At 43.5% G+C, this 27,161-nt stretch overlaps 1 protein-coding gene across 5 annotated transcripts in view; it reads left to right on the top strand.

Moving 5' to 3' along the window:
- Nucleotides 1-27,161, top strand: part of ASPSCR1 (ASPSCR1 tether for SLC2A4, UBX domain containing) — a 121,918-nt gene that overhangs the window by 76,002 nt on the left and 18,755 nt on the right. For all 5 annotated transcript variants that reach the window (XR_013229447.1, XM_077328041.1, XM_077328040.1 and 2 more), the window contains one exon: nucleotides 26,488-26,539. Coding sequence is in view for 4 of the 5 variants with exons in the window: in XM_077328041.1 (XP_077184156.1) it covers nucleotides 26,488-26,539 (52 nt within the window). In the remaining variant the exon portion in view is untranslated. The remainder of the gene's footprint in view (nucleotides 1-26,487; nucleotides 26,540-27,161) is intronic.

Here is a 27,161-nt window from a genome sequence, read left to right as displayed (position 1 = left end):
ACCAAAGGTGAGAAAGCCCCTTACAGGAGAACTGAAAGTTAACTCTACAGCTCTTTAAACCCCTCTACCACCAGCTTTTCAATATAGCCAAATATACCCAGGGGGGGAAATGACTTTATTCAGGATCAGCAAGACTGGTAACCAGTCAGATTCTCTGATCTGTATGCAGCTTTAAAAATACACCCCAAAATACCAGTAAGGTATTTTTTGGATATTTTATTGGCTTGGATACAACCAAATGTACACCCCTAAGACTTGTTTCCTCTTCTCGCCCCCGTTCTTTCTTTTGAACTTCATACCCTTGGGGCCTCAGACAGGAGTACACACTTGCCAAGTTAACAGTCTGTCTCTGTTTCTGGAGGCTTGAAAATCTGTGCTTTTGATTTTAGAAGATGAAGAACTGCTTGCACAAAAGTGTTTTTAGTTGAACTAGCTGGGGTTCAGATTTTTTGGGTGGAACTGAAAGGGCTAAGCCAACAAACTGACTGGCTATAGCTTTCTTGCCTATAGAACACTAGGCAAAACCAGAGCTGTCATAAACCATTGGTCATTTGGAGGTTGACTGGTCATACATAATGTAATGGGAACTGTTTGCATACTGCATGTCAAAACCTCTTGGGCAGCATATTGAATTAGGGAAGGATTAGTGCTCCTCTGAAGTTGTTTATAATGGAGCTTTCCAAATTCCACTTCTTCCTAGCCAGGCCATGTGGATGAGACATAAGTGCAGCTGCTGTCAGATTACTGAATTTATAAAGAGCCAATAGCTAAAGTACCTGCATCCAGGCTTTAATCCTGTCCCCTTCTTGATGCATGTGGCTTGCTGTACCCCGCCCCCCGCCCCAGACAAGAAGCTTCAGTTAAACTTCTGTCATCAGTGCAACTCTACATTGGGACTGTGCTTGTGCAGGCCTATCTTGGGTAGGATTTTTTAAAGCTTTAAACAGTCACGGGGAGAACTCCCCTCCTGAGCTGATGCAATGGCCTTTTTGAGTCCAAAACAACACATTATCCAGTGGGGAGCCTCCCACAACCTCAATTCCTTTTCTGCTGCTGGGTAGATAGGATCTCTCTAGCAATCACTCTGTGCTTCCCATTTGTTTTTTCAATGTGGTTCTCCTCCTTAGTGTTTTCATGTGAGTTGTGTCCTGTATTGGATCATCAAGGGACATTTTTTTAGGTGGTGAGGTGGCTCTTGCTGACAATGAACCAGTCAGAATGCATCCCTGTCAGAGCCTTCTGGAAAAATTACCTCATCACTCTAATTCTTCCCCTTCCATTCTGTGGCTCTTTGGTTCTGATGTAGAGCCAATTATGCCATGTTTTGCTTTGGCTTTGAAGATAAGAGGTCTGTGGCCTGCTAGGCCCAAATAGAAACATCTGCAAGATGGAACCAGCGAGACATAGTGCATAGTAACCCTTGGGAGGAGGGAATAGGGTTGCTTTGCCTGACAAATGCCCTTTAAAGAAGGTGAGGGAAAGCAAACACAAGGAAAAGACAACCCCTTCCTCCAACCATTCTCTGCCTAGATTCCCCCTGCAATCCAATGTTATTTTGGTCTTTTCTCGTACTCCCATCATTGCACGTATCTTTCCTAAATATGCAAATGTCAGTGGGTGAAAAGGAAAGAACCAGCCCTCCATGTGAGGACCTGCTTTCTCTCATGTTGGAACCATCAAGACCCACTCTGAGGATGCAGTTATGCTCTCCACAGTGGCATTCTATCTACAACAGTAGAAAATTCAATGAAGCGATGTATCTCAAAAATTGTTCTTCTTTTTTACATGTTATCCTAGATGTTCAAAATCACGTAACAAATCATCAATGGGATGATAGCCAGAACAGGGTCCAGATACTGTTTTAAAACTCATTTTCAATAAAATACCTTTAAACAGTGGCTAAACCCTCATATTATAGTCTCTCCTAAATCCTCTATGAGTGATAAATTTAAGCATTCATATCTTCAAGTATAAATTGGCTCACAAGGTACTTGGCGAAACCCATGAACGCCATAGCTTGGATAAAAGTGAAGTTTATTTTTCCTGCCACTTCATTGATTTTTCTTTCCTTCTTGAACTGATCTGCTTAATCAATGAATTGTCTTTATCTGCTGCTTTATCTACAACTGTAACCTGATTTTTATTCTCAACACTCTCACCCTGGTTTGCCAAGTTTATAATCCCTCCAGCAAGTGCTTTGGTTGATAGGGATCTCAGCTTCATATGATACCCTCAGTGTTTCCAGAGTTTGAGTTTGAAGGAAAAGGAACTGTCTTTTGTTCTAGCTCAGGAAGTCAGTTAAAAACCTTTCCAGTTGATCGAATGGGGGACTCCACTTCTATCTCTCCTAATGAGAAACTGTGCCTATATGCTGAATAAATGTTAAGGATGGCTAAGGTATTAGTTATAGATGTCACAGTGTCTGGTAACAAGCCCAATTCTCTGGGCATTGTGGCCTTTTTCATAGAATTATAGAATCATAGAGTTGGAAGGGGCCATACAGGCCATCTAGTCCAACCCCCTGCTCAATGTAGGATCAGCCCAAAGCCATGTTAAGATGGCATTCACAGTTGCATCAAACCACTCTTCCTCCAGATATATGCTGTAGGCTGGAGGACTTGCCCTTTGAGGGTTTAAGCCTATTCTCACTGCTTCATACTATACATCAACAAATGTTTGCTACCCCCTTCTATTGCAGTAAGTACAGCAGCATCAGAGTATTCCCAGAATCCTCATTGCCAATATCAGCTTCCTCCTTTTCAGAAAAGCACCTTTATTCGACCTAGGTCAAGAAGCCACCAGATTCCTCAGAGGGAACAAAGTCAATAGCAGCAGAAGTTCTGATTAGAGGTTCAGCCTCAGTCAGAAGCCCCCTTCTTTAGGGATTGGCTTGTATGCTTTTATGCAGAATGGCAGGTAGTTGGGCTTTAACTAGTTTGTAGTAGGTTTTTTTTAGAGTTTACTTCCACTGTCCTCTTGCGCCCTTGTTGCAGCAGCTGTGGAAAACCAGTCCCTCAAATTCCAGGTGCAGCTTCATGAGCTTTTACAGAAAGGAGTAGTTGGAAAAAGTTCCCTCTAGCCTTCATACTTGGCAGTTTCACTTAAAGTTTTTCTTTTTTAACAACAACAACAACAACAACAACAAATTGGGGCTGTAAACTCATCCTTGATTTGAGGAAATTAAAATAAGTCTTTGAAAGTTTCAAAGTTCATAATGGTCTCTGTTTCATTGGTTGTGGAATTCCTTACTTTGGGCTCTTTATCTGGGGTAATAGATCTTAAAGATACCTATTTCCACATCACCATCCTATGCACAGGAAGTACCTCTGCTTTAGACACAATTCTGAGATTTTCCAGTATTTTCCTCTTCCCTTTGGCCTAACCATGGCATCTAGGGTTTTTACCAAGTGCATGGCTATGGTGGTGGCACATTTGAGAACTCAAGAGGTGTGTGATTTTCCCTACTTCAATGACTGGTTCCTTGTAGCTCCCTCCAAGAAGCATCTGATGGAAGATATAAATCAGGTTGGGTGACCTGCCAAAGGCTAGGGCTAGTAATTAATAGGAGAATGTTCCAGTTGGAGCCCCTCACATTTCGTTCCATTGAGGCTACCATTTACACCTCCAAAGCCAAGACTGCATCTAACAGTATGAGGAATTTAGCCCATCCCACTTTTGCCCTTATCACAAAACAGGGTAAGGAGCATCAGGATATTAGTGTCATGCTTTACTAGAAAGAGGTGGCAATCCGGTAAGGCAATTTAGTGCCTAGTTGGTTGGTGGCATCCTTTACAGCAGTCATTCCCCTAGCTAGACTTCACATGTATGAGTTGCAAAACTGGTTTGTTAGGAAATTTGACCTTAAGAGACATGCCCCAGGAGACTGCTTCTGTTTCCACAAGGACAGTAATTAGGTCCTTGTGTGGTAGAAGGAGGATGATAACTTATTCTAAGGTGTTGATTTGGGGTTTAGGGTGCCATTAACTACCATTAACAGTGGTGCATCCTTGATAGGATGGGGAGCCAATTGTGAGGCCCTTTCTATATAAGGAAAATGGTCTTTGCAGAGCAGAGGGCTTCGTGTTAATATTATTGAGCTGCAAGCAGTTCACTTTGCCCTTTGCTCCCTCACAAATATTCTCCCAGGAAAGAAGGTTCTAATTCAGACAGACAACACAGCCTCCATGTTGTATTTGAACAAGCACAGGGTTCAAAGACCCTGTGTGCTGAAGCAGTTGCTGTCAAGAATCGTATTTCCATCAGGGCCATTCATATAATGGCTTCCCTGAACTTTAAAGTTGACCAGCTAAGCAGAGTCTACCTTTCAAACTATGAATGGTCTGTCCAGGCCAAGTATTTTGTTCAAGTGTTCACATGGACTTGTTTGTTACATATGAGTCCAGAAAAGCCCTAAGATTCTGTGGCCTGGCAGGCAGCAACCCCACATTCTATTCCTGCCCTCCATTTCCCCTTTGGGGCCAGATTCTAAGGAAGATTATTGTGGAGAATGTGGACTGCATTCTTGTACCTGTTTTAGCCATGGCAGAAATGATTTGTGAGACTCCTTCAGCTTGCAGATTTGGAATACATAGACATTCTTTTGGTCCAGGACACTTCTGACATAGAGTCCACTGTTACACTACAGTGTAGAATGCCTGCATCTAACAGCATGAAGAATTTAGATCCAGGTTCCACTTTTGCCCTTGAATCATAGAACAATAGAGTTGGAAGTAACCTCCTGGGTCATCTATTCCAATCCCCTGCACTATGCAGGACACTCACAACCCTATTGTTCATCCACTGTAACCTGCCACCCCCTTGAACCTTCACAGAATCAGCCTCTCTGTCAGATGGCTATCCAGCCTCTGTTAAAAAATTTCCAAAGATGGAGAACCCACCATCTCCCGAGGAAGCCTGTTCCACTGAGAAACCGCTCTAACTTTCAGGAAGTATGACATGTTAATTCAGGCTAGGAAGCCCTCTACAGGGTATTTCTACTCTAGGAAATTGTTGTTGTTTGAGGACAGGGCTAGCACCAAAGGTTTATGACCTTTCACTTGCCTGGGGCCATTAGTTTTCAAATACTTATTATCTTTAGCACATGGGGGGCTGGCAGTGTCCTTCATTAAGATACACCAGGCAACCATTCAACACATTATGATATGTTGAAGGTTGTTCTTTGTTGGCCCACAAGATGTCCCAATGCTTCCTTAAGGCCCTAGTTAATGTTTTCCCCAGATTCCTAACATAGTTCCACAGTGGTCTCTCTACCAGGTCTTAGCAAGTCTCATCGGAGCCCCTTCAAGCCTTTAGCCTCTTGCTCACCGGTCATACTGCCTAGAAAGGTGGCATTTCTAATAGCAGTTAGGTTTCTTAGGAAGATGAATGTGTTGGCAGCCCTTATAGTGTACCTGTTTTTCCTAAGATCTTCAATGAGAAGGTAATGTTACACTCTAGCTCGGAGTTTTTGCCCAAGGTAGTTTCTAAGTTCCATTTTGCTCAGGAGGTGATCCTACTTGTTTTTTCCCATCTATTTCAAGGACAGAGAAAGCCTTGCTTTTCCTGGATGTCAGGAGGGCCCTACTGTATTATATTGACAGAATAAGGCCTTTCCAGTGGGACAAGGGATATTTATTTATTACGCAATCCTAAGAAGGGCAATCAGCTTCTTCTCAGTCCATAGCTAGGTGCATTATAGTAGCCATCTGGTCTTGTTATGAGACCTCTAGCAAGTCCTTTCCATGTCATTAGGGCTTTTCCACCAGGGCACAGGAGTCTTCAGTAATTTTCCTTCACAGGGTTACAGTAATCTGTAAGGCCACTGTGTGGCTGGACCTGCAATTGAGGAATGATGCAGAGGTCAGCAAGGCAGTTCTCCAATTGTGGCTTCAATGAGAATGTCACTCCTCTTCCTTCTTAATGAGTAGCTCAGTAAAATCCAAATGTGGGGCTGCACTGAAGATGGAAGATGAAAATGAAGTTACATTAATTCTGACATTAATCTACGTCTGCTGTGCAGACACACATTCCCTCCCTCCTGTCCCCCTGTGATTGTTTAAAGATAGAAAAAAATCCTATCCAAGGCAGACTTGTGCAAGTGCAGTCCCAGAATACATTGATGAACATCAGTTACAGGTAATTGCAACTTTGTTTTACCCCTGAAAACATATTGGTTTCTGCATGGTTTACTAATAGACCTGTGTTTATCATCACAGTGTTTGTGTTGATCTCCTTCCCCTGACCAAAAAAAACATTTTGGTTCTACTCACACTTTACAGCATGGGCGTGTATTTATTACTAAAGGTTCTGGAGCTCAGGCATGTTGGTTGTATTTTCTTCTGTCAAAGACATTTCTGCAGAATCAAAGGGAGTCCAAATACATTTCATCTGTTCTATGATGGGTTTGCAAATCCCTTTCCATTGCTATTATACTCACAGGTAACCTGAAGAGAAGGATTTTCTTGCTGTGAAAACATTTTCTTGCTGCTGCACTTTTATATTATCATTATACTGTGGTACAATGCAGACTATAGCACAGGAAAGGAAATATGCACACTTTAAGGGTATTTTTAAAGTCAAAAATGGATCAACTCAAAATTCATAAAATGACTGAGCATAGCTGTCAGGCCTAGGGAGGTGATAGTTGTCAGTGCTGATTTTAGTTCTCTTTCCTTTTAACTATATTTCTGCTCTATTAAAAAGTGTGCATATGTATCAAAGTCATGCATAGCTTCCCAGATAATGTAAAAATGGAAGAGTCACAAATGAGATGGAGTACTTTTTCTTTTAATTACCTCACCAAAAATATGCAGTAACCATATGTAACACTCATAGAAGTGCAGTTATCTCAGCTGCTGCAACAGAAATGATTAGATTTGAGTGCAGTAACACCTTAGAAACCAACAAAATGTTCAGAGTATAAGCTTTGGAGAGTCAAAGCTCCCTTTGTGATATACTAAAGAGAGCTTTGACTCTTGAAAGCTTATACAATGAAAATCTTGTTGGTCTCTAAGGTGATCTTGGACTCAAATCTAGCTGCAGACCAACACAGCTACTCTCTGAAACAGAAACTGGTGTCCTGTCTAGTAGAAATGTCACATTATCCAGGGTACAATATATTTCTGAAGATAACTATGTGAGACCAAAGACGTTTCAGTTTGTCTTAATGCATAGAGCTCCTGCTGCATGGCCTGTGGCCTTTGAAACCAACGGGAATATCAGACATAGATTGTGATACAACATGGGAGTCAGACATTTGAAGGGAAAGTCAAGAGTTCCAATGGGCTAGTAGATGCTTCTCTGATGAGCCTAAGCAGCATTTTGGGTCCTGACTGCAATGTCTTTGGAAAATGTAATTTTGTCACAGCACCAGTGTGATATTCAGAGGTGACATGAGAACTGTTTGCAGCAAATGAGGATCAAATGCAGTTTTTTACGTGGGCAGTGAAAGACTTTGGAAGCTGTTTAGCACCTGAGTCTGGCATCTGCTCAGATGTGCTTGCAGTCCCTCCATGCTGGAACAGAAGGCTCTGTGCCTTTGGTTTTGAGTCATAATGTCATCTTGGTGGGGAGCAGCCAGTTCAGTGTCTTCCCCCTCCCCCTTCAAAGCCACTTAAGATACTTTGATTAATAGCAGAAGTGCCAGTGGAAAGGTCCCTTGTGTCTTTGATCCGGGTGGCTTTCCCACTCATTTGGAAAGCAGCTCCTCCCATCTTCCCTTTGTTTTGTGCCATCTTGGCGACAGCTGCCAACCAGCGCATTTTTTAAAAGATTCCCACACAATTTCTGGGAAGATGAAAAATCAGATGTTTTCTCTGGAACCCTGAGAAAGTTTAGGGGAAACAGGACAACTAAGATCCTGATTAAAATGACTGATTTAAAATTAATATATGAAAATGGGAAGTTATATTTACTGCTGCTGTTTGACCTCAGCCCAGAGGCCAAATCAGGCCTACAAAGCAATTTTAACTGAATTTATGAAATTTTAATCCAGATGCAGTAAAATCTTTGACCATAATCTCCAAAGGAAAATGAAATCCATTTTGGACCACTGTGAGTGACTTATACACCAGTGTTTAAATTTAATGGTAGAAAAGTACAAGAGTCCAGTAGCACCTTAAAGATTAACAAAAGTTTGTGGCAGGGTACGAGCTTTCATGCATCACTGCTTCCTTCTTCAGATAGAGCTAGAATGTAAATCCATCTATCATAATTATTGGAAAATGAAGTGATTTCAGGTGCCAAATGACAATAGACAGGTGAATGACATGATTGGATTAGGGCTAGTAGGCATGAAGAAATCAGCATTAGTTTCAGAAATCAGAGAGGAAGTCTAGATTAAGTCCAGGTGGGTGCATTGTCTTGGGCTTCATTATCAGTTGCAACTTGGCAGTCTTGCTTTTTAATTTCTCTTCACAATTCCTTTCTAAGAGAACTGTTGCTTTTAGGTTGAACTTTAATGATACTGCTGTCTTAAGCTGCACATATAATACTTTGGCCATGCACAAGCCCATGTGTTCTACATTGTGTAGCCAAATAGTGGGGTAAGTTTATAGGCTGCATGGAGGAACTGCCTTAGCTGCTATGCCAAGTGAGGTGATCCAGTCAGGGATGGACTTAAGAGTCATCAGGACTCCTGCCTGCAAGCAAACTACTGCAAGTCTACTGTAAGCAAGCCTTCCATTTGACGTAATTAACGGAAGGAGTAGGAGCCTAGTTTGCTTATGAGTCTATGAAATCACTGAGAAATCTATGTGTGGACAAACCTTAGGTGTTGAAAAATAGAGTGCTTTTATTACAAATGCCAGTGCTCTCTGGCACATCACTAAAGAACTAGGAATGCACCCAAATTCAGAGTTCTGCATTTTTAAAAAACAGTACCACCCAGGATGAGGTGCAGACTGTGCCAGCTGTTATTGGGATGTACCCCAGGAAAAACACCTGGTGCAGACCCTAAACAATAACTTCTGGAAGAAACGAGTCCATATACTCATTAAAAAGAAGCATCAAATTCACATGAGTGAGTCCTTCCTCATCCCTTTCCAAATTCTTGCTTTTCTTTGCCTGAGATCATATTGCCATAACTTCCTAGGCTGCTGCTGCCTTTTCCCAGTTTAGGTTGGCTGATTTTGCATAACATTTTGCTCTCCATGACTTGTATAAACCTTCATTCTCCTCTCTCTCTCTCTCTCTCTCTCTCTCTCTCTCTCTCTGACTTATGCTTGGAGTCAGTGGAGGCTCCATGCTGCAATGGCTTGTGCTTGGATAGCCTTTCCCTGCTGCTGGAGAACTGAGAGCTTGGCAAAGCCTGAAGGGGGCTTTCTTTTCTGGAGAGAAATGGGTGCGGAAACTGCTCCAGCTTTCATGTCCCTGGCAATTTCGTTATTGTTGGATGCCCTTTTTATAGGCTGCTGTTACTAATCGGGATGTTTTGCCTATGTCCCTGTACTCCTGGGACGAGGAGGTGTTTTGTTATTGAACCTGTCTCAGCACTAGAGCAAGGGGTAGTACTGAGGCGGGAACACTGGTTCAACTTGGTTTCTTCTACCCCTGAATTATTTGTTGAGCAGTAAAATCATATACCTGGATGTGTGCCCTGCAGAGTCCTGGTTTAGGTCTTTAATGTAATTTATATGGAAATAGAGATTTCTCTTATTTTGGGGTGGGGCAGAAAATGCAAGATGCAGAGGAGCACAGGCCAAAGTTTAATGTACAGCATATGTCAATATTTGAGAGGGGTTACACACTTTTATGGCATGTATAAATTTAACATATTAACAAACAAAACTAATCAGAATTCTCAAAACACCAGATATATAAGTGCTTAGGTAGATCTGTTGGAATGGGGGGTATGTAATCAAAGAACCAGCTTGGTGTAGTGGTTAAGAGCGGTGGAAGGGGCCATACAGGCCATCTAGTCCAAACCCCTGCTCAATGCAGGATCAGCCCAAAGCATCCAAGAAAAGTGTGTATCCAACCTTTGCTTGAAGACTTCCAGTGAGGGGGAGCTCACCACCTCCTTAGGCAGCCTATTCCACTGCTGAACTACTCTGACTGTGAAATTTCTTTTCCTGATATCTAGCCTATCATCTGACAAGCTGGGTTTGATTCCCCATTTCTCCTTCACATGTAGCCAGCTGGGTGGCCCTGGGCTCATCACAGTCCTATTAGAAGCTGTTCTCACAGAGCAGTCTGTCTCAGAACTCTCTCAGCCCTTCCTACCTCACAGGGTGTCTGTTGTAGGGAGAGGGAAGGAAGGCAATTGTTAGCCACTTTGAGACTCCTTCAGGAAAAACCAACTATTCTTCATCGTCTGAGGATGTCTGGTGCTAGGCTTTATAGTTGCTTGCATTCTTTCTCATGATGTTACCTGTTTCAGGCCTTCAGTAAACTATGGAGACCAGTTTCAGTGAAGTGGAAAGAGAGAGTGTGTGGCAGACACTCACTAAAGCAGAGTAGTTACAGCATTCAGCTCTTTTAATAACCGCTGCAGCTGTGATGAAGGAATCCTCTACAGCCATCAGGTTTGCTTAGTGGTGCTTAGCAGAACAGCCTGCTCAACCACGATTATACGTGCTAGGGTTAGTGTCGTACTCTACAATCTGTGGAGCAGTGGTGAGGTTGTGGAAGTAAAATTCTATATGAATATCTGAATTTTTCTTCTGTTTTGAAAAATTATGTTCACAGTTGAAGATAATGCATTAGCATTCAAAAATATCTCTAACTCAGTGGTCCTCAAATATTATCAATCTGGGCACTCCCATTTGGATTTACATTTTTTCTTCAGCTCCTTCCTCACCAGTGCCCACCATGTGTTGGACAGCTCCTTTTCAAAGTGTGTAGCAAGCTGTGTATAATACCAGCCTTTCTCAACTTTTTTTACTGTTGAGAAACCCCTGAAACATTATTCACGCTTCAACCCCAGGTCCCTCCCCTTCCCACCCCCTCCAGGCCTACTACTGGCTATTTTGGGAGGGGGTTGGATGGGTTGACATGACCATATATGGTCATATCATCCAATTAATGTTTAACAATTTTTTACAAAAAGTTATTTAACTCCCACCCATTTGGGAAACCCTTCCAGGTCTGTCAAGAAACTCCAGGGCTTTACGAAACCCTAGTTGAGGAATCCTGCTACATACTGTGGAGGCTTCTGTCCTTTATTATCCTCAAAGCAGTATAGTGAGGGACTACATTGTAAAAGCTACACAGTAAAAGCAAGTTTAAATAAAATATTTGCATTGTCTGTATGTGATCTTCAAGATCAGGTCTCATAGAGCAATTGATCTGTAAGGCTGCAGCTCAAAAGGCCCTAATCCAGCTTCTGAATTTATTAATGACCTCTAGCTAGAGGTCACCTGAACAAGAGTGCAAAGAAATTGTAAAAACTTTCAGAGCTGCTCACTGACTAGAAAAAGGCCAGCAAGCATAAAACCTGAATCTCAATATTCAGTTGGAAACTGCCATTGGCTGTTATGGTTTATGAATGCAGAGTAACACTATCTTCCAGTGAAAACTTTTTCATTGGCGCATAGAGTGAAAACTAGTTTAGTTTTACGTTTGAAGTATCAATGATGACGATATTAGGCTGATGCCTCCTTTTTGCCATTCAGTCAGAGCTTCTAGAGCTGAGCTACAGGGGCCTGACAAAGAGTCAATGTGCTCTCTTGCTAGTGTTGGCAGGAGATCTGGGAAAACAGGAGGTCCCCCCCCCCCCGGGAAGTCTTGAAGTGCTTCTCCTTCTCACAGTTTTTCTAATATTTCTGGGCTTTGCTCAGTGTGATGGATAGAGGTCAGATCAAGGCACTCCATCAGATCAAGTGCTGGATTTGCAGGACTATCCCTGATGCTTCTTACCCTTGCAAAATTGAAAAGGCATCTAGAGCAACCATTGTTAAACCTGATAGCCAAAGGGAAGTGGAGGGACTAACTGTGAGATCAAAGCTAGGAGAACAAATGTTGTCAACTTGTCTGAAGTGAACATCCTGCAATGTGTGTGCATTTACAGGAGGGCAGGCACTCAGACTGGCAGCATCTTGGGGGTTTTGGAAACCATAAAGACTTCAAGGCATTGCTTTGATATTTTGTTATTGCTGTTTGTGCTGGACGCATTATCCCCATGTCCCATGAATTATTTTAAAGTGTTCTTGAGGGCAGAACTGATCAACTGCAGGTTTCTCTACTGCACTACTCAGCCAAGGGGTTCCTGCAGTTCCAGCTGTGTGTGCTTTTTCTTCCTAGCCAGCCTTTCAGAATGCTACCCCCCAACCCCTTCCTGCACTCCATACCAGGCACTTGAACTGGCCTGACAGTGGCCTGAGGCTCAGGGAAGGCCAGTTCACTGATCTCTGAAGCTTGAACTGGGAAACACTGAGCAGAGGCGAGCATCACAGTGTGTGGTGAAGGCGGACAACAGCTGCGGTCCCATCTTCAAAGGAACTGAAAAAGGCCCCACAGGCTTCCATCTAAATATTTTTTCCTAATTGGATTTCCATCAAGGGAGAGGGAATGTAGCTTCTTCATTTTTGCACGCTGTTATAATTTCATACTATTTCTTAGACAATTTCTGATGCTCTTTAGCATCTTTGGTATCAGTAATGTGGACTTGTTGCTGATAAGGACTGTCCAGAATTTGCCAGTCTGCTGCTGGACTTGCAGTTCAGGGAAGAACTTTTAATCACATTTTTGGACCAAAAAGTACTATTTCCAGATTGAATCTTTATTGATGTACTTCTGCTGAAATAAATCTTGAAAGAGAGCATGTGTGTTGGAATGAGTAATGAGGAGGAATAGCTACAGGGATCACTGTGCTTGCCATATATCTCCAGTCTATGAAGTCTTATTATTTATTTAGTACACTGTAATCCTCGTATTCCTCCAAGATGCTCAGGTTGACACACATTGTTCTCCTTCTTCCATTTCACCCTCACAGCAACCCAGTGAAGTAAGCTAGGCTGAGAGTGTGACTGGGCCAAGATTACCCAGTTAATCATCTACTCCAGCATCCTGTCTCCCACAGCAGCCAGCCAGTTCCTCTGAAGGGCCAACAACAGAGCACAGAGACAAAGACCTTTCCCAGATGTTACCTCTTGGCTCTGGGATTCAGAAGTTTAGTGGCTCTGAATGTGGAGATTCCCTTCAGTCACCGTGGTTAGTAACCACTCATAAACCAGGAACCTATCCAATCCCTTTTTACAGCTATTTATTCCTGTTGTCATTACTATAACCTTTGGCAGCAAATTCCACAATATAATTACTCTCTGTCTGATAACTAATTTGACACTACACCACATATTGGGTCTTTAAATCTGTTCCTATCTCTGGGATTCTCTTAGCATAGAGAATGTGGTTTATTTCAGAAAAATGCTATTAATCATCATATTTGAACTGTGGTATCTCTACTGTGTGAGACCAAGGATGGATCTGGAGTGACCCAGCCAAGTTGCTTTTCCTACCAGTTTTCTTAGTACCCAGCCGTTAAAACATGTCTGATATTTTGGTTTGGGAATATATTAGAAGGTGTTGTTGATCACCATCCTTTGGGGAGGATTTGACGTTGAGACTTAATCTGAAAACGGTAACAGACCAAAGTCCCCCCTTTTACAGCAGCCTTAAGTCCTTATGTTTTGATCAGGGTCTTCTCAGTTTGGGAAGCTTTGTTCTTGGGTATTAAAAGAGATGAGGCTGTTAGGTAATGTTCCTTTGACCATGGCTCTCGTGTTTATTTCTGTTCCGGAGATGTTCTTTGCCTTTTGTCAGAGAGGCTTTTGATCCACTGGCTTTCTGATTGAATTTTCGAAGCACAGTTAGTGAGTTTGGTGAAAGGGTGGAGTGAGTGTTGTGCAGTATTTTATGCTGGTAGCTTGGATTTCGACATTCACGTGTGTGTTCTCTTTGAAGTGCTCATTTTTTATTAATCTTTAAACATCAAACTACCAGCGGACCTGTGGCACTCTAATCATTTCAGCTCATGTAACGGAAAGAATGCTTCCCCTTTTGGCAGCTGCAAGTTTCTCCCCCACCCCACTCTGACAGCAGCCTCTGCCTGATCTGAAGGCCTTCAAACAAACTTGGTAAACAAATTAGCAGTGCAGGGAATTTCATGGTATTGCAGCAGGTTTTTGTTGCAGGAGTGTTCACATATTGAATATTTAGGAGAAGGACTTATGACAGAAAGGTAGCAAAATTATAGAGGAGAGGCCAGCTTTCCACTTCAAGCAGGGAACAAAAAGGTCCAGGCAGAAATTCCTTTCTTCAGCTGGTTGCCCTTGTTTGTTTTGTCTACCATAAATGCTTACAGGGTTGCATTCAAGGCCAATATAGCATATCATGGACTTTCCTTTTGTCTCCTATATTTACAGCTGTATATTTAACTGACTTCTCATGTAGATATATGAGACATAAGTTCAAGTGTCATAGAAGAAGTCTGCCCAAGCTGTTCTATGACATGATTGAACATATCTGTACACCTAATTCTAGGAACTGTCCCTGATTAGAATTTCACATCTGAGGCTTATGAAAAATCTCTGGGGTCACATCTGCCTGGGCCTTTATCAGTGTTGCCAAAGATGAGCCCATACCCAGGAAATACACAGGTTGCCCATCTAATGCTTAGCTTAGTGTCAGGTTTCTGCAGATTGTCCAATACACACATCTCTGACTAGGTGCAAAAGATTGAGTTTATTGAAAACAAGTAATTAAACCTTGCTGGGGGCACCCGAGGATCATATGCGCAAGGGACTCTAACCTCCTTCCCCGCCTCCCCCCAAGTCTTTCTATTCTTGGAACATTCTTATAACATCCCTCCAGGACCACAGAGTGTAGAGCTGATTCCCTTGCTAATGTGAAGGCCCTCCTAAGATGTTTGGCTTCTAATAAGGATACTCTTCAAGGATTAGAATGTATCTGGGATTGTGTGGAACAAGGTATTTAGTGTTATAGGCAAAGTCTGTTTGGTGTTCAGAGTCTATTGTCCTTTGCTTTATCACAATTTTGGCCTGATCTCTTGCCATGTAGAGCAGAACCTGGGGGAAAAACCAAGTCTATTGATTTCATCCTCTGTAGCTAAGACTCACTTAGATTTATAATTGTCGCATATGATTAAAGATAGAAACCCTTAATGTGCCCAGTGTGCCTTTAGCCAGAGGGAAATAGAAGCGAGGACAATTTTAGCTTCAAACTTCATAAATCCTGCATCAAATCTAATCCACTAATTGGTTAAATATTTTGGAGGGTAGCAAGAGTGAGTCCTGGACCAGCCCAGGTGTCTGAACATGGGTGGCTTCCACCCATTCTGTGTCCCCCACAGGGGAACTCTTTCTAATCACTAGCAGTTAGATCACTAGCATCCCTACAGTGCAGAGCCAAAGGCCAGGGTATAGTTTAAACCAGTGGTTCTGAACCTTGTGGTCGGGACCCCATTTGGGGTCACCTGGCCCCTTCCCCGGAGTCACCAGGTTGTCCGCCGATGCAGTGTCAGGCACCAGCGGTGTGCGGAGGTAAGTAGTGGCACACAACAATCAAGACGGTGTAGAGGCCACCACCTCCACATGCCGCCGCCTGCCGCCGCCACCACCACCAGCCTCCACCAATCAGGAACCTCCACCACTTGTGCACACATGTTTTCAGTACCCCATTGGCTCCTTCTGCAGCTGCCCAGCCTGCCCGGAGGGTTGTGATGGAGCCTGCCGAGGAATGCACCAAATTCTTCGCTCAGCTCTTTTAGAGCTGACAAGAAAGCAACCACTGCAAAAACCCCCCCCCCTGCAGTTAAAAGAAGGGAGAAAGGAGAGAAGCGGCAAGCCAAGGGAGCAAGATGCACGCCCAAGCCTGGCCCGGGACAGTGAGCAACATGGATGTAGCAACGGCTGCAGCAGCCCCCTCCCCCAGGCAGGGCCCTCGCCCCCCTCCAGTCACCTCCTGCTTGAGGTCACCCATGGCCATGGCTGGGGGGGCCGGCGGAAGTGTTTCTTGCAACACTAGCTGGCAGCTCCTCCAGATGGGTCCCTGCTGGGCTTCAACACCGAAGTTGGGGTCCCAGCGAAGAAAAGGTTGAGAACCGCTGCTTTAAACAATTGAATAGGTGCAATAGAGGTATTGAAGTCCCAATGTACTTACAAGTGAGAGGAACAACCACTGAAGAAAATTACCCATTGAAAAAGGGAGACATTCAGAAACAGTTCTAGTTGGATCCTACAACACAGAAGAGACTTTTTATTTTACTTTTCTTTATTCTGTATAAATTTTGAAAATATTGGTAGTAGCCTTGGGAAAGGTTTTTCTCCCTTATTTGCGTTTGGCAGAGTCACTGGCACTAGAAAGAGTGTGATGGGACTCACTGATCTTGCACCCCTAGTTGGGACCTGCTGGTGGGGACGCCTCATAGCAGGTCGCCCCTGTTTCTCACCTGCTGGGGGATTTCAGACACCTTGTCACCTGACTCCTCTAATGATGCGGTTGCATGGTGTTTGAGGGGGGTCAGGAGCATTTTGGTGGGCTGTCCTCCTGGCTTGCATGGGGTCCTCTGGCCACTGGATGCAGCAGACACCTTGGGAGACATCAGAGCACTTGCAGGCAGCAGTCTCAATCTTTTCTTGGACGAGCAGTCGGTGAGGAAGTGTCTGGACCTGCCACACCCAAGGCACAGGCTCTTCTCTTGGTGCTAGGTGCACTCAGCCTCATTAGCAGGAGGAGCCAGTGTGATTTTCAGGTACCTCCCTGCTGTGCCGAACTTTCACCATCTTGACAATCCGGAACCAGGCCTCCACCTCCCCGGCTAGTTGTACCAATCCCATGAGGGTGGTAGGGTCAGCCTGCCTTTCTCAAGGAGGTCAGGGAGCAGGCCCTCCCAGAAAAAACGGATCTTGGTGGCCTCAATCCAGCAGCTATGCGGCGGTATTCTTATGTATATTGTGAAACTGTATTAGACCCTTGCCTCAGGTTTTGCAATTGCTCCTGGGCCACGTTGGAGCCAAGTGGAGATGGGTGGGGGAAGGTGTGAAAATAGGGAAACCAGAACAGGTAATTCAGGCAATTTACATAGACAAGACTTCCTAACATCTACCCTTCTAATAGTTGCTAAAATACACTTCTCCCAGTTTCTAATCATCAGTTTCTGAGTTTTAGCATTCACCATGCAGCATAACTTGTTTACTCTTTATCACCTTCAGCACCCTTTATCCAGGTTCCAGGTAGGCTTTTGCAGCCTCAGTCCTTCACCAGATCCTGAAAGTACCTATTTCAGGTTGCCAAACCATTTGTGCAGGGTTAATACCCGAGGCAGATAGGCCACCCAGGTCAGTAGTAGGTGATACTTGCTAGCCCTTGGCCAGGAACACTACCTTCTTGGTCCAGACTGTAGAGAGCTTAGGCCTAACTAACTACTCCCCTTCCCCCCTCCTCTCCTAACTGGTCCTAGTCATCTGCTTATTCCTTACTTCCTTCAATATGACTTTTCTATTATCCGTCCCCTGGATATGCTTAGTTTCTTCTTCCATGTATCCACTCTTGAATAGGTCTTTTCTTCAAAAGAAACCTTTGTTTTTGAATAGGGCTTTATTCCATTGAGAAACCAACCTTGGGTGCCTGCCCTCTATTTGCTCCTCCCCTGCCCCTGCAGATCCAGGGGATTCCTACTTCTATCCCATGGTGGTGCTGTTGGCATACTTACGGCAGTGCCTCTGTTCTCCCCTTCTCACCCAGGGCTAAGGTGCTCAAGGGGGTAGCAGGCAAATTGATCTCTTATGTTAAAGAAGTCATACTGTACCTGGACTAACATCACAAGAGGCACCTTTCTAGAATTTTGGGAGAAGGTGAAAAGGTCCCTCTATCAAATTTTCCTAGCCCATACATAAGCACATAAAAATAGCCGTGCTGGATCAGATCACTGGTCCATTTAGTTGAACATCCTATCTTATACCAAGACCAAAAAATTCCTCTGGAAGGCCAACAATAGGGCACAGAAGCCTTCCTCTGATGTTGCCTCATGGCACTGGGATTCAGAGGCTGACTTCCTCTGAATGTGGAAGTTCCCTTTAGACATCCTGGCTTGTTGCCACTGATAGACTGATTCTCCATAAATCTGTTTAATCCCCTTTTAAAGCGGTCTATACCAGTGGCCATTGTTTCATCTTCTGGCAACGGATTCCACATTTGAATCACTGTCTGTGGAATGCTCGACTAGATGGACTCTCAGTCTAATCCAGCAAGGTGATTATTTTGTTCTGAGATGATAGCACAGACCTGCCCATTTTTCCATAATAACCAATGCATCCCATTTAATCTCTGAGCATCCACTGTGTGTCTCTTCTCATACCCACCTGGCTGGCCACACCCTCAGCCTGATCTTTACTGCAGGAATAGAAGTGGGACTGATTGCAAATGAAGCAGTGCTATGGTCAGACGACTACACCCTAAAAGCCTGGCTCTGTATCCCATCTCCTCCTCTTACAGGCAAAGGGTGCATTTTTGCCCACCTGCGGAGACTTATGTATCCAAAAGGATTCCTGAGTGCTCTGTGAAACCCAAACCTTCCTAACAACTTGTTAGATGTAATGGTTGAGGACTGGAACAACCAAATGTCAGCTGCCATCAACAAGATCGCTCCCAGACGTCCTCTCCACCCCTACCACAGACCAGCCCCATGGTATACAGAGGAGCTGTGCAAAAAAGGAGTTGAGCTTGGAGAAGGACTCACAACAAAGCATCAAAAACATCTTGAAGGACTTTTATGACAGCCTATAAGATGTGGCGCAGAGTGGTAAGGCAGCCGTCTGAAAGCTTTGCCTATAAGGCTGGGAGTTCCATCCCAGCAGCCGGCTCAAGGTTGACTTGGCCTTCCATCCTTCCGAGGTCGGTAAAATGAGTACCCAGCTTGCTGGGGGGTAAACGGTAATGACTGGGGAAGGCACTGGCAAACCACCCTGTATTGAGTCTGCCATGAAAACGCTAGAGGGCGTCACCCCAAGGGTCAGACATGACTCGGTGCTTGCACAAGGGATACCTTTACCTTTTACCTTTACTATAATATGGAAGTGAAGTCTGCAAAATATGCTTACTATGCAGCTTTCTGTTGCATCCTCTAGCTCACACCCAGCGTAGATGTTCAAGATAGTTCAGTCTCTAACCACCCTCATCGGTGCCAAATTAACAACAAATTTGATAGCAACTGTGAGTCATTTCCAAACGTCTTTGAGGATAAAATCTCGATGCTTTGCCACAATCTTCCTCCAACCCTGAACACAGTAAAAGAACTGCAGGCCCCTTCCCCGTCTTCAAGGGGAGGATTAAATCACTTCAGGTGCCTATCACAGGTTGAAGTTGACAGGCTGCTAACTTCAATGAGGCTTACCACTTGTCCTCTAGACCCCTGCCCATTGTGACTCCTCCAAACAAGCCACAAGGAGTAGGAGGAACACTTTGGTAAATTATCAATCTTTTCTTGTCATCAGGAATTTTCCCAAGTGGGCTGAGAGAGGCAGCGATATGTCCCCTATTGAAAAAACCATCACTGGATCTGCAGGACTTTGCTAACTAATGTCCTGTCTCACACCTGGCATTCCTGAGGAAGACAGTGGAGTGAGCATCCACAGACCAGTTACTAGCATATCTGGATGAAGTTTCAGTCCCTGATTCCTTCCAATTCAGCTTCTTACCTTTCCATGGGGTAGAAACAGCACTGGTTGCCCTGATGGATGACCTTCGGCACAAGCTGGATCAAGGTGGTTTGGCGCTGCTAATATTACTAAATTTGACGGCAGTGTTCGATACTGTGGATCATGAGCTCCTTGTTCACCTTCTTCTTGACACAGGGATCCAGGGGACAGCCTTAAAATGGCTAACCTCCTTTCTCCACGGTCAAAAATGAAGAGTGGCAATTGGGGAGAACCAATTGCATCACTGCAAACTCAAATGTGGAGTCCTGCATCGAGCGATTCTCTCCCCAACAGTATTTAAGAAGAAGAAGAAGAAGAAGAAGAGTTGGTTCTTATATGCCGCTTTTCCCTACCCGAAGGAGGCTCAAAGCGGCTTACAGTCGCCTTCCCATTCCTCTTAACATCTTCATGCACCCTCTTGCTCAGCTGGTCCAAAACCAGTATGCCAATGACACCCAGCTCTCTCTCCTGATGGACAGTCAGCCTGGTAACTTTATTGATTCCTTGGTCAGATGCCTAGAGGCTGTAGCAGAATGGTTTCAGCATAGCTGCATGAAGCTTAACCCCTTAAAGACAGAGGTCCTTTGGATAGGCAGGAAAGGGTCAGACCAGGAAGCACATCTCCCCAGCCTGAACAGTGTGCAACTTTTAAACCAGGCACAATCGGTCAGGAACCTGGGTGTGGCCCTTGACACTTCCTTAACTATGAAAGCCCATGTCACAATAGTAGCACAGCTGGCATTCTTCCATCTCTGCCAAGCCATGCAGCCAGCACCCTATCTGGCTCCAGAGCACCTTGCCACAGTGATCCGTGCAACAGTCCCCTCTAAGATGGATTATTGCAACTCTCTATGTGGGCTTTCCCTTATACCTGCTCTGAAAACTGCAGTTGGTCCAAAATGCAGTTGCTCGCATTCTTACCCGAACACCATGGAGAGACCACATCACTCCAATCCTGCAACAACTGTACTGGTTATCAATCAAATACCGGATCACGTTTAAGGTGTTGGTACTCACCTTCAAGGCCATACGGGGTCAGGTTCCTGCATACCTCAAGGGCCATCTACTTGCCTATACTCCCCAAAGAGAGACACTATCTACTCCAACAAACTAGTGAGCCCTGGCCCCAAACCAGAGCCAGAGCCTTTTTGTCAGTGGCCCCTACCTGTTGGAACGAGCTCCCCAATGAGATCAAAGCCCTGTTGGAACTCAAATAGTTCTGTAGGGCCTGTGAAATGGAACTCTTCCACCAGGCTTTGGGTGAGGCCAATGACAGGGACCTCCCCATTGCCAGGCAACTGACACCCAACATGTCCCTAGCCTAAGCTTCTCTTAACTGTCATTTTTGGCTCTGATTGATGTTGACGGTTTATGATTGTTTGTGTTTTTCATTTCAAACTGTTACAAATATTTCAGTGTATCTTCTCATTCCCACAGTTCTAATGTACATTGCCCCAAGATATCATAGTGAGTGGGCAGGAGGAATTGTGTGGGTGCTTGGCTCTTATGGCCCTTTCTTGCATGCCCAGGGAAATGCCAATTGCCTCTTTGGAGTTGGGAGGTGAATTTCCTCCAGGCCAAACTGGCCAGGGATTCTATTGTGTGTGTGTGTGTTTTGGGGGGCATCATCTGGGCATGGCATTGGGGTCACTGTGGTGGGCAGGTAGTTGGACTAGAGGACCCTGGAGATTCCTTCCAGATCTATGATTTTGTGAGAATATGATCTCCATAAGAGGACAGCAGGGTATAAATGAAGGAGATACAGGATGTGTATTTAGTTTAGTGACAAGGTTGGGGATGAGGGGCTTTTCCTGGTACATTTCCAAACTGCCTGTGCTTATAAGTGTCTGATCTTGGAAATAAAGTGCTTTGACCTATTGGGCCAAAGCAACTGTAGAAAGTCATGATTTTTTGATACACGAGGTAGAGTATTTATGGGCTGTATTAAGGGAATGTACTTTTCTTTCTTTGGCCCACAAAGTATATTCTAGATTCCGATGAAATGTACATAAGAGTGTTCTGGGAGTGAATGTGCATTATATCTTGCTTGAAATAGAAGGATTGAGCCATCAATGAGCCAAAGTAAGGGACATTTTTATTGGCCAGACTTTAGGGAGGAAAAAAGTTGGGTAGATCTTGGGGTGGGGGCAAAAAATGAGCTGTGAGGAGGAGGAAGCTGTTTTTTTGCACTCACGAGCCGCTGTCTCATTCCTTCAAGTCTCATCCAATTAAAAGAGCTTTGGTCTGATGTCTTGCCAGTGGTGGGAACTGGTTGTGGAGGAGGAGCTTGAAAGATTCAGCTGCACTTATTTGTCAAGTTGTGAGGTAAAAATAGGGTAGCTGCTCTTATTGGGGCATGCTATTTGTATATTGCAGAATTTGTGTGTGTGCGTATGTGTGTGTGTCCCTCTCTGTGTGCTGAGTGTATCTGTCTCATTTTTGGACTGTATTCCTGTGCTCTCTGTCTCTCCCTGTTTCTTTGTGCCTCACTCACAGGCCCTGCCATGAATTTTCTCTGACCCCTTGGGGCCATTCCCACATGGAGCTTTGATGTGCATGCCCAGAGTTTGATTGACAAGGAGGTTTTAGTGGCGGCAACTGGAGAAACGAAGAAAAAAGGGCAGGGCTTTGAACTAAAGGGCTTTGAGCTCTGAGATGCTGTGCTTAGTTATCTCCTTCAGAATGTTAATTATTCATCACGATAATTGGGCAGGAGAGGAAAAGAGAGAGGGGAGGTTATTAAAAAATTCCAACACTAACATGCTACAAAAACCTCATTTTCCAAATTTGTGGCTGGTGTGAAAAGAATGGTGTGTGTGAAGAGGTGGGGGGGGGGCTTTTTTGTTGTTGTTATCGTTTCCCTAAATAGTAGGATCCCTTCAGATGAAGGGAGCGGAGACATCAAAGCTTTTGTAAGAGTTTTCTCTGGAGTTTCTTAACAGTGTCTGGTACTTTTTAATTAAAAAGTTTACGGAGAGCCGCCTTTGTGACTGGCTTTCGGTGGAGCCTGCAACCTTGGGTCCCATTGCCTGGGAAAGGAAATGTTTTAAAAGGCCTAATAAATATTATTCCCAACTGCTGGGGTGTCAGGTTGGCAGTGTAAAAGTCCTGATCATTACAAAGGAGGTGACTTGTGGTGCTGATTTGGAGGGTGGTCTTTCTTCTTCCTGGGGGCTGTATGCTACCAGCCATTCTGTGTACAACCACCCCAATTTCCCCAAATTAGTTTCCCCACCCCATGTTTGACAGAGTCATCATGTCACATACTCATTTCAAATATGTAGGTTACTAAGGTTTGTTCTTCTTCATGAACAGGGAATTTACTGTTGGGCTGGATTATTCCCAGCATGCTGTCCAGCATCAACCGTTTAAAGTAGCAACAAGGCTAATGATATAGAAGGATATTGGAAGTTATCAGTTATAGTTAGGCTTTAGTCTTTTTATATTCTGCCTTCCTTCCATGTGTAACATATTGGATTCTCAAGAGATCACCCATCCCAGTCAGAGACCAAGCTCAAATCTATTTAGCTTCAGGAAGGTGCACCCCATAACTGTGACCTGGGACAAAGTTAAAAGTTTTCCTTGAAAAACCTAGTGAAATTGTCTGCCCAATGTGAAATATGAAACATCCAACTCTAGCTATAGTACCTCTTGTGGGTGTAATTTGCAGGGAAGTGGTGAAATGAAAGAATAATACTGGAGTCTCCTTATTACACCACTTTTCTTTTGTAAACCCTTTTCCAGCCACCTTTTCTCCAGGCCAGGTTTCTTAACATGTTTGATGGGGGAAAGTGAGTGGCAGGAGGGACTGGCATATAAAAGTACCATAGGGGAAGGATCAAACACACATAGTCTATTCTTCTTCCTTCTCCAAAATGAACATAAGTGTAGCCAAGCTGTCTCAGACCAATGGTCCATATAGTTTAGTATCCTGCTTCTAACAGTCAGTCAGTCAGATCTTTCAGGGAAGCACAGGATCAATTTCCACAGTCAACATCCCTGACCTCTGGCTGCTTTCCAGCATCTGCCACTGAATCCAGAGGGCCTCATTCAGATAACAGCCAGTGACACAGCTGTCTTCCATAAAATCTGTCCACTCCCCTTTTAGAGCCATCTAAATCCGTGGTAATTACTTCATCTGGTGGTAGTGAGTCTGCAAGTTGTGTGAAGTAATACTTTGTTTTATTTGTCTTGTATCTATTGGCAATGAAATAGAAGGGGTGACCTGGAGTTCCAGTACTGTGGGGAGTTTCCATCCAGTTTCTCTGCACTATGCATAATTTTTCTAAACTAAAGTGTGCTAGGGGTTTTAGCCTTGCATCATAGTGTGGATACTCCAACCATAATGAAGGTAATTGGTTGTGGAGGAGGAGCCATAAACTGAACTTTTTCCAGCTCTTAAGTATTCTTTTTGAAATTCAGTGATCAGAACTATAGACAGTAATCCAAATAGGGCTAAGGCTCCATCACTGTATGTTTGAAATTAGGACTCTTGTTTTTGCTTTTATGTTGCATCAATTTGCATTTAAATTTAATTTGACATTTTATTGCTCATTTACCCAGTTTTGAGAGGTCCTTTTGTACCTCATTAAAATCCCCTTGTTCTCACCATCCTGAATAACTGGGACTCATCCACAGATTTGCCACCATACTGTTTTCTCCCCTATTTCAAGTCACTTAGGAATAAATCAAATAGATCAATTTTCAGCAAAGATGAACCTCATTGTTGATCTCCCTCCACTGTGAAAATGGTTCAATTCCCTCCCCCGTCTATTTTTTCTTTTTAAACAAATTCCAATCCATGAGAAGGAATAGCCTCTTGTTTTGTGATTACGTTTACTTAGAATCCTTTGATGAAACAGTTAATCAAATGCTTGCTGAATGTCTACTGGATCATCCAGTATGCATTCTGGTTGACACTCTTAACGAATCCTAAGATGTTGGAGAGGCAGGATTTCCCTTTACAAAATCCATACTTGACTTATCTTCAGTTTGCCTCATTCAATTGTATATGTTTACAATTGTGTCTTTTGCATTTTCTACCAACTTACCTTGGACAGAAGTTAATGGCATGATGTTCTATATCCTCCAGTGTTCTGGCACACAGGATGGTGTTAGTGAGAAGTTACACTTTTACTAAAAGATCCAACAATTTCATTTTTGAGTTTAAGTACTCTTAAATATATAACATCTGGACCCAATGATTTGTCAGTTTTAATTTATCAATCCTAGAACTGACATCTTCTTCTCACAACTTATGGAGAAATTCAGTTCAAGAAAGTAATCCACTCAATGTTTTCCACTTAAAATACATACGCAAAGAATTCATCGAGTTGATCTGTATCCTCCCCATCTTCTTTCAGTAATCCTTTCACACCTTTGTCATGTAATAGCCCGTCACCTTTCCTTATCAATTTTCTGCATGGAAAATCCAACCATTTCTTTGCCCATCGGTTACAAAAACTGAGTTGGGAATCCTGTTTGCTATCAGCTTTACCCCGAAAAACTAAATTGTGTCTATAATATTAGCAAATTACTACTTTTCTGCTGTGTCATACAAGAAGTACCACTACCTACAAGTTCTGTGTAGGTGGAATCTTATATTTTCTAGGTCATAACATGTTAAGAGCAATGGGCCCTGGCATGGAACAAATGCATTGTCCACTCCATGCAAATCTAAATAGGAGGTGTTTTGTCACAATGTTAATACAAGACATTCATTGACATTTTTGTAGCTGGGTTCAAATATTGCCTACAAAATATAATTGTGGCATCAGTTTTGAAGAACATACAAATTAAATTATAGGCTTGTAAAAATTCAGGTTCCCACTTGCATGTGCATCAGATAAATGATTTACACATACATATACCCTTTAAAATGCATGCAGTGTGGTAATTTTGTATATTGATACATAAGTCTAAAATGGCTGACAAGAAGCAACTGTTAGTTATATGAGAGAAAACTTTCAGGACTACAAAATTAGATTAGGATTGAAGATTTCTGGAAAGGTATCAGTAAAAGCAGATTACGCATTCTATTATTATTGTTGTTGTTGTTGTTGTTGTTGTTGTATTTATACCCCGCCTCCCCCCGAAAGCTCGAGGCAGCTTACATAACCCCGTCCCCTAAAAACCATAAAATAACAATAAGATCCAATAAATTTACAACAGTGGCAACAACGATGGCTTAATCTTACTCATTTAGTCTCCTTCTGTAGAAGGCTGCTCAAATATAGCCAGCACAGGCATGCCAAATCTTCACACCTTTTTATTTTGATTTTATCTAAATCCTGCTTTATATCTTAGAAGGATTTGCTTCCAGTATGGAAGCTTGGTTTCTTGAGAAGCAGTGCATTAACAAGTAAATACTGATGATTTTGTCTCACATGATTCTATGGACTTGTGTAACCCGCCATGAGCCAGCCTCGGGAGTGGTGGGGAATTAATATAAAAATAAATAAATACATAAATAATTTTGTGTTTATTTATTTTCAATATTTATATACCAATTTTACCTATCATTCAACTAAAGCTAAAAAGCATCATGACTCCCTGCCCAAGAGTAAAACATCATGACAGAATGAAATGTCACAGCAATTCAGCCAAAAGCTCTCTTAAATTGCTCTGTTTTGCAGCTTTTTCTAGTCCTCACTTCTCCTGAGTGCCTACCCCTTAAAGTTGAAGCTGCCAAAAAAAAAAAGCCCTCATTTGCTTAAGATGGAGGCTGGTATGCATGAGAGCATTCCCTTAGTTCCCAAAGCTAGCTAGAGAAGAGGCATTCCAATGCTTCCTGTATCTGTTCTAACCCAGTGATATTTCTCTCCTTTTGCTGCAGGCTAACCTCTTCCCTGCTGCTGTTGTACATTTTGGATCTGAAAAGTATAGTGGTGAGTGGCCTTCATCTCTTGCTTTTTCCTATAAGAGGCTACAATGGGAGTCTCTGCAATGTGGAAATGAATGCTAAGGGGGTGGTTGCTTTTTTCCATTCATTGGACCAGCTCCATGTTGGAAAGTACTTGGTGGAACCTGAGGAAGATGCGGTTTGGGGAGGGGAAGAACTTCAATGGGATATAAGTGTTATAAAGTCAGCCTACCAAAGCAATCTTTTTCTCTCCCAGCTCCGTTGATCCCATGAATGAAATGTGTCAGCCTGGGGTGGGAATCAGTCAAGATCTTGGCCATCTGGTTGGTATACTGTCTGCCTAACACGCCACCAGCTGCCCTGTCGGGTCTACTGGAGGTGACAGCAACTTGGACATTGCAGTTCCCCAGGCTTTTCGTCCTGGGCTTTTAGTCCTGGGGGACTTCAATGGTTGCACAGAATAGTCATCCCCAAGACTTAGCTTGGACCTGGTGATCCTGAGATTCTTGCAATTTGTTGCTGTTCCCCTCCACTAGGCCAGTCACACCCTCAATTTGATCTTCAGTCCTGGGGTAGAGGTGAATAACACTGGCTAACACCATCCCATGATCAGACCACTATGCTCTGAAGGCCTGGCTTCAGGTGCC

The sequence above is a fragment of the Paroedura picta genome, chromosome 3 (assembly GCF_049243985.1).
Source record: "Paroedura picta isolate Pp20150507F chromosome 3, Ppicta_v3.0, whole genome shotgun sequence".
NCBI classification, from domain to species: domain Eukaryota; kingdom Metazoa; phylum Chordata; class Lepidosauria; order Squamata; family Gekkonidae; genus Paroedura; species Paroedura picta.
The sequence above is the reverse complement of the archived record's forward strand: the minus strand, read 5'-3'. Positions and strand labels throughout refer to the sequence as shown.